This window comes from Equus caballus, chromosome 6 (genome assembly GCF_041296265.1).
Source record: "Equus caballus isolate H_3958 breed thoroughbred chromosome 6, TB-T2T, whole genome shotgun sequence".
Classification (NCBI taxonomy): domain Eukaryota; kingdom Metazoa; phylum Chordata; class Mammalia; order Perissodactyla; family Equidae; genus Equus; species Equus caballus.
Window position 1 is genome coordinate 48293314 of NC_091689.1, and position 8272 is coordinate 48301585.

Genomic DNA, 8272 nt, shown 5'->3' on the forward strand with positions numbered 1-8272 from the left:
GAGGCTTATATAGAGAAGTGCTCTCTCTCTAACCATATCCTGTGTCCTGCGGAAAACATCTGAGAATGATGCCCTCCCACTTCTGTTTTTTGACTTTTCTTTATCTAAGACATTTAGAAATGACTCACTTTGAAACTCTTCCTGTGAAGTCAGATAGTAGCCAAAAGCGTGGAGTTTACCATCAGAACCCAAGAAGGGAAGAAAGAAGAGCTCAGAGCATTTCCTAAACATACTTCACAACTTGACTGCAGTTAAGTGTGGGGACCAGACAGGAGGCCTTCACTTACTGTCTCGGGTTTTTGGTAAGAAAGCCTAAATTCACGTGATGACTTGTGCCTTGCTTGTTTTGCTTATTATGGAAAATGGTTTGAGGGTCATTGTCTTCTATTTCCTCCTATTCTTTCGCCAACTTTTCTGTCTTTTTTTTAACCCTATATCCACCTTTTTCTATTTCTAAATATTCCACATTCTATTTACTTTGCTCTTAATATTTTAATTCTTGAATTAATAGTGAATTTTTATGTCATTTTTCCCTGTCTTAAATTGACTATGTTTCTCTTTCTGACCTTTGATTCCAGCTTTCCTCGTTAGTTTCATTTTTTCAAATCATTGATCGTGAGTTTTTTCCTTACATAGATTTTTTTTTCTCATTCCATTTCCCTCTTTTTTTTCTTTTATTCTTTTGCTCATTCCTTATTGCTGATAGGATGAGTCTGTCATCCTCATTAGTATTTGATTCTGGAATCTACATTTTTTTCCCCTATCATAGTTGAATTTTAGTTTCAGAATTTTACTTACCTTTTTAATTACTATCGGTTAATTCAGTATGGAGAACTGAAAAAAATTCCTCTACTAATCTTAAATGTAGAGGTATCTTTCAGCCAAAATACTTGGAGAAATGTAAAAAGTAATCTTGTTCCAAAAGACTTCTAAGACTCTGATTCATATACATTCTCATTTCAAGATGGATAATATGTGACATTTAAAATATAGATCACACCATATGACTCAGTTTCTTTATATTGGAATTTTGCTCTTTTCAGTCTTTATTAATTCAATTTGTGCAACTCTCAGTACCTCTTCTTTTATTAGCAATACCAAAGGCTTTTCAGTTATCTGATTCTTTGTAGTAAAAAGAGTATTGGTCTGACAGTCACTGGACCTAGGATCTGAGAACCCTCCTAGTTGTGAATATGTGAAAGTCACCTAATTTGCTGAGTTTCAGGGTCAAAATTGCAAAATAAAAGTAGAGACAAGGAGAGATGATTGCTAAGTTGCCTTTTAGTCCTAGCATTCTAGGACTCTATTCTTCTCTCAATAATTTAGGGATCTGTACGTGAATGTGTGTGTTGGAGCACAACAGTGGATGGGTGCAGCTGCCATGCACAACAGGGAAGGCAGGGAATCTGATAGGATCTGAATGTTTGAGTAAGTAAGGCTATAGAAAGGGGAATGAGAATAACTTCTTCTTTTTTACTATTTTGTTGACTCAGTTATTTTAAGTTCTGCTGATTATATAAGAGTCTATGACAACATTTGGTTAACTCAGCAGAACTACTTCCAAGTCACAAAATTATTTTGGGACTCTATGAAATGCTATTATAGCCTGTAAGAATTGGGAACTGGAAAACAAAAAGGAAGTGAGAAGAGGTAGCACCCTTACTGGATTCAAGGCATAAGAATAAGAATTTTAAATTTAGTTGAAAAAGGGAAAAAAAAGGTAAACCCCCAAAATGAGCATCCACCCATTCAAGTAATCTTTATCTTTATGTCATATAAGGCATTGTGCCAAATTCTGTGGAACAAGCATTTAGGAACAAAACTCCTTTTTACCACCATGAAATTTAAGGCCACAATGATGGCTAAGACAGCCACGATAATAATTATAAATACAAGACAAAATGCATTATTGCATAGAGATATGAAAAGAGGTTCAACCCACACATATCAGAAAAATTCAGAGGCTGAAGAACTAATTTCTGATTGATATTATAAGAGAAGCTTTCAAGGAAGATGTAATATTTGAGCTTGATCTTGAAGAATAGCTAGGATTTCAACAAGTAGTGATTAAAGATGGAGGAAAGAGGATATTAAGGTGAAAGACTTAATTCCAGATAGAAGTAAACAGCATTAGCCAAGAAATAGAAAGCGGCATTAACTTGGAATAGTGGGTTGTTTAGGAAAGCTACAAAGTAGGGTATGTTTACGGGGCCCTTCAGAACTAAGGGAGGGTAATGTCACAGAGGCCAAGAGAAGACAGGGTTAAGGAGTCAATGTATCAAATGACACATATTTTACTGTAGAGGATGAAGACAGAAAAAGACACTTGGATGTGTTCTTTAGAGGTGATTTTAGCTTATAAGGACACCTTCCTTATAAGGAGCGATGGAGCAGAAGACAAATTACAAAGGATTAAGAAGTGAGTGGTGAGGGGGCTGGCCCCGTGGCCAAGTGGTTAAGTTCACACACTCCGCTGCAGGCGGCCCAGTGTTTCGTTGGTTCAAATCCTGGGCGCGGACATGGCACTGCTCATCAAACCACGCTGAGGCAGCGTCCCACATGCCACAACTAGAAGGACCCACAACGAAGAATATACAACTATGTACTGGGGGGCTTTTGGGGGGAAAAGGGAAAAATAAAACTTAAAAAAAAAAAAAAAGAAGTGAGTGGTGAGAACAACAGACCCCAAAACAAGCCAGAATCCTTGAAAAAGAGAAATTATGCTAAATTAAGAGACTTAAGAAACATAACATCTGATGCAAAGTGTGATACTAGATTGGATATAATTGTGGACAAATCAACTATAAAGGATGTTTTGGAACATTCTTTGTTGGAAAAAAATTGGATAAAGACTGAGTATTCCTTAAGGTACAATCATACTGTATAATGCGGAGACTGCAAATTAAAAAAAGAAAAGCAGTTTATAGAACAATATTCTTTTACACCCATGTTCATAGCAGCATTATTCACAATAGCTGAAAGGTGGAAGTAACTCAAATGTCCATCAACAGGTGAATAGATAAACAAAACATGGTATATCCATACAATGAAATATTATTCAGCGGTAAAAAGGAAAGAAATTCTGACACATGCTACAACATGGATAAACCTTGAGGACATTATACTAAGTGACATAAGCCAGACACAAAAAGACAAATGCTGTATGATTCCAATTCTGTGAGGTATCCAGAGTAGTCAAACGCATAGGAACAGAAAGTAGAATGGTGGCTGACAGAGGCTGGAGGGAAAGGGAAGTGGGCTGTTTTTCTCCAATAGATACAGCATTTCAGTTTTACAAGACGAAAAATTCTGGAGATTGAGTGCACAATAACGTGAATATACTTAACGCTACTGAACTGTACACTTAAAAATGGTTAAGATGGTACATTTTATATTACATGTATTTTACCACAATTAAAAATTTTTAAGGGGCAGGCCCGGTGGCACAGCAGTTAAGTGCGCACGTTCCACTTTGGCGGCCCAGGGTTTGCCAGTTCAGATCCCAGGTGCAGACATGGCACTGCTTGGCAAGCCATGTTGTGGTAGGCATCCCACATATGAAGTAGAGCAAGATGGGCACGGATGTTAGCTCAGGGCCAGTCTCCCTCAGCAAAAAGAGGAGGATTGCCAGCAGATGTTAGCTCAGGGCTAATCTTCCTCAAAAAAAATATATTTTTTAAACCAATATACATAGTATGATCTAATTTTGTTAAATTTTGCTTAACAAAACATATGCACACATACATACATATATTTATATGAAAAGAAGATTCAGAAGAATGTAAATTAAGGTGCTAAAAGAGTAATCACTCACTGGTGGTATATAACATTTTTATTTTATTTTTGCTTGTCTACATTTTCCAATTTTCTTCATGCACGTTTTCTGCTTCTGCAATAATAAAGCTATTTTTCCCAAGTTATATTCATAAAAAACAAATAAATAAGAAAGAAATGATAAGTGGCGAGGAAATCAGTACAAAGAGGGTAAACAACTCTTGAGAAATTTGATAGCAAAAGGAAAACATGAGGTTATACCTAAAACATAACTTGGTCTAGAGAACCTTTTTCTGTGATGGCGAGTCCTTTGAAAATCCAGTGGAAGGAATGGATGGACCTTCTGCCCTCAGAGAAATAAAAATATGCAAAGCTAAAATTTTCCATATTATTTGAGGTGGTGATGGAGCTTCGAAAGCCCTTTCTTGGATCTCAAGTTGAGAACATCTGATCTGAAAGTTATTATTTGTTTGCTCATTTAACTTGTTTGTTTTAAATAGAGGACCTTAGGAAAGGAATCAGTGGAGAATGAGAGATTGAAAGTACAAGAAAGAGGAGAAATTTACATCGATATGGACTTCCAAATGGAGTTATTATTTTGATACACATTTAAATTGACACAGTAGATTTTAAATTGTCTATCAGAGAACGTTTTTGTGTAATCCAATGGGAAGTCAAGGGTTATAAATTAAAATAGTCTGAGGGCCTTTGTGGTTCTATGTCATTATGTTGGAAGGTTAGAATTCTAAGAATATTCATTTTTTAAAAGATACTCTTAGTTTAAACATTTTTGTTCATCTTTTTCAGAAATTTAGCAATGGAGTCTTTCTCTGCTGAGAGCAATTCAACTGACCTACACTCACAGCCCCAGAATAAACTTCAAGTAATTCTCTCCATGGTCATTCTCAGCCTCACTCTCTTATTGGGATTGCCGGGCAACGGGCTAGTGCTGTGGGTGGCTGGCCTGAAGATGAAGCGAACAGTGAACACAGTTTGGTTTATCCATCTCACGGTGGCAGACTTTCTTTGCTGCCTCTCCTTGCCCTTCTCCCTGGCTCACTTGGCTCTCCAAGGACACTGGCCGTATGGCTGGCTCCTATGCAAGCTCATCCCCTCCATCATTGTCCTCAACATGTTTGCCAGCGTCTTCCTGCTGACTGCCATTAGCCTGGACCGCTGTCTTTTGGTCCTCAAGCCAATCTGGTGCCAGAATCACCGCAATGTGGGGACAGCCTTCACTATCTGTGGATGTATCTGGGTGGTGGCTTTTGTAATGTGTATACCTGTGTTCATATACCGGGAAATGTTCAGTGTAGACAATCATAATATGTGCGGCTACAATTTTGGTCCCTACAGTTCATTAGATTACTCAGACTTCACCTTTGATCTACTGGAAAACGGATCTCTTGACAACGCCTTCGTTCAACTACCTGGAGAAATGAATAATAGGTTAGATTCTTTCTCTTTACAAGCAGGTGATCATCCTTGGACAGCCACCACTGTTCTCCATTCTCAAACATTTCAAAGACCATCTGGAGATTCACTGTCTACGGATTCTGCTAGATTATCCAATCAACATCTATATTATAATTTATTTAAACCTGCTGATGAGATTTCACCTACAGGCCCCGGTGGGTTTCCCATTGAAGATCACAGAATTAACCCACTGGATAACTCTGATGCTTCTCTCTCTACTGATTTAGAGCTTTTCTCTAATGCTTCTAGCAATTCATTCTACACTTATGAGCCATCGCAAGATTTCCTGGATGATAATTTAGGCCAATTTGCATACAGCAATCAAATGTCAACACCCCTTGTGGCAATAACCATCACCAGGCTAGTGGTGGGTTTCCTGGGGCCCTTTCTTATCATGGTGGCCTGTTACAGCCTTATTATCTTACGAATGCGTCGGGGCCGCCTTACCAAGTCTCGGAGCAAAACCTTGCAAGTGGCCATGGTGGTGGTGGTGGTCTTCTTTGTCTGCTGGGCTCCATACCACATTGTTGGAGTCCTATTATTGTTTATTGACTCAGAAACTCCCTTTGGGGAAGCTCTGCTGGCCTGGGACCATGTGTCCATTGCTCTAGCATCTGCCAATAGTTGCTTCAATCCCTTCCTCTATGCCCTCCTGGGGAAAGATTTTAGGAAAAAAGCAAGGCAGTCCATGCAGGGCATTCTAGAGGCAGCTTTCAGTGAGGAGCTCACACACTCTACCAGCTGTACCCCAAGCAAAGTCTTTTCGGAAAAAAACAGCATCAGTACAGTAGTGTGAAAATGTGGAGCAGTTGATGGAAGGAGAGGCTCTTAGGTATTCACCCAGTGCAACATGTTTCTAAAGGGACAAGGAATATGGTGAGCAGGGGATTTCAGAAACCATCAAAGAGTCAATCAGTCCAGAAGTTCTCAAAGTGTGGTCCCAGACTAGTGACATCAGCATCAACTGGAAACTTGTTAGAAATGAAAATTCTGGAGCCCCCCCAGATCTGCTGAATCAGAACCTCCAGCCGTGGGACCCAGCAAATATTTTAAGAAGCTCTCATTTCTGATGAATCCTAAATTTGAGAATCATTGTAAAAATTAGTCTCCTTCTATCCCAAACTAAGCCACGTGAGATAAATGAGAATCTAGTCTGTTTTAAAATGACGTTACCATCATTAAAGTTTTTCTTTAGCATTATCTATATCCCCTTCCAGATTCCATTTAAAACCATTTTTTCCGGTCATACCTAAGTGGAAGATGATCATTTATTCTATGGCTTTGTTGTGGTGGTGGTAGTGACTGTGGTGGTGGTTGGTGGTGACTTTAAACAAAAAGAAAGTGGAAACAGAAAAAGTCTTTGAAACAAGGACTTCTAAGACTGAGTCTGAAGCAGAGTACAATGCCGGATGTCTGCTATTTGGAATACGCCTGGAGAGAGGACATAGGAATTTCAAGTTTCCATTATTGCAACTACATAAGCATCTATTGTGTAAAGACAGACTACTAAGACATCCAAAAACTTACTCACGAAGTGGTATGTAAGCTGCGGTTTGGGGAGTTCTCTATTTTCTGATACTTATGGTATTTTGAAATCATATCCTTATGCTGTTAGTTTTTGTAGACATGATAAAATGACTTCTTGTTTTGAAAGATAATTTTGTCCAAACACATTAGTATTTTTTGTTTATCTAGCATCCCAATATTCATTAACCATCATACTTTAATTTGTTCATGACCACACATTTTCTTCTACTTTGTCTAATCTTTCCAACCATATATACAGCTTTCCTTCTATCCTTCTTTCACTTTCTAAAAACATTCAACTCCCTATCACCTTCTCATTTTTCTCTGTATATAAACTTTTATGTTAAACCTGTAAAATTTTAGGTTTGTTTGTACTACAACATAGCCTCATCTAAGCTGAATATGATGATTTAACCTAACAAATAGAAAATAAGATGTTTTAGACTCGTAAGGCACTACTATATGTTCACTGGTTGAGGTGAGGGTGTAGGACTACAAATTTCTTATAAAGTACTATGCAGAAAAATTTCAAATCACTAGGAAGCGTTTCAGTTGTGAGGTAATAATGTCTGACACGACATAAGATTTGCAATGCTACCTTCCAATTTAATCTGTTTATATATTTGATGTGAATAAATGCTTTCTTTCTCATGGTTCCTCGCAAGGCTCAGAGATTCATGGATCCTTTTAACTGTTTGACATTCAGACTATATCATAATCTCTAATTATGGAACAAACAAATCTCATAGGCTTGTTAAAGTGGCAATTAGCTAGGCTTCTGAAAATCCCAACACATCTCACAAGACCCAGGGTATAAGTTCCAAACTCCTGAGATCAGTGTATAGGATATTAGGGTGAATGATCTTGGCATAGTTACAAACATTCAATAGTTGGCTTTTTTTTTTTTAAGATTTTATTTTTTCCTTTTCCTCCCCCAAAGCTCCCCAGTACATAGTTGTGTGTTTTTAGTTGTGGGTCTTTCTAGTTGTGGCATGTGGGACGCCACCTCAGCATGGCTTGATGAGTGGTGCCATGTCCGCGCCCAGGATCCAAACTGGTGAAACCTGGCGCCGCTGAAGCGGATTGCGCGAACTTAACCACTCGGCCATGGGGCCAGCTCCAATAGTTGGCTTTTTTGGACTCCTTTTGAGAATTCCATTTACCTTGGAAATGTATTCTGAAGAAATTCCTACAATTGGAATTCTCTAATTTCTGATGAAAAACCCTGGTGAGTACCTGTAAGTACTCACAGGAAGTCCCAGATGGGGACCCAACTTCTCCCCAAATTTTAATATTTTTAATCTTTAAAATATCCCAGAATACAAGCAAAATGGCCTAGTCCACACACCAAGCTGCAAGGGGTAACTGCCTCTCCCAAAAATATTTCACTATATTTAATAGGTTTTGAAAAAACGATTGTTAAAGGCATGCTTTTAATTATTCTTTCCCATCAATCATACAAAAAATTTCAGGGTCAACTAATCACACCACGTGG

The 8272-nt window shown here is 38.2% G+C and overlaps 2 protein-coding genes across 3 annotated transcripts in view; one reads left to right on the forward strand and one right to left on the reverse strand.

Annotated features, from left to right (window-relative positions):
- The window catches only part of NECAP1 (NECAP endocytosis associated 1), a 30674-nt gene extending 30408 nt beyond the window's left edge, over window positions 1–266 (reverse strand). For both annotated transcript variants that reach the window (XM_070270970.1, XM_070270968.1), the window contains exon 1: window positions 129–266. The gene's annotated coding sequence lies outside the window, so the exon portion shown is untranslated. The remainder of the gene's footprint in view (window positions 1–128) is intronic.
- On the forward strand, window positions 132–7441 carry C3AR1 (complement C3a receptor 1). Its single transcript, XM_001498682.5, has 2 exons — window positions 132–302; window positions 4582–7441. The coding sequence occupies exon 2, from the start codon at window positions 4592–4594 to the stop codon at window positions 6044–6046; it is 1455 nt and encodes a 484-aa protein (XP_001498732.1). The 5' UTR covers window positions 132–302; window positions 4582–4591; the 3' UTR covers window positions 6047–7441.
- Window positions 7442–8272: the final 831 nt, after the last annotated feature.

Coding starts and splice junctions, on each gene's coding strand:
- C3AR1 (XM_001498682.5), top strand. CDS start 4,592: ATGGAGTCTTTCTCTGCTGAGAGCAATTCAACTGACCTACACTCACAG.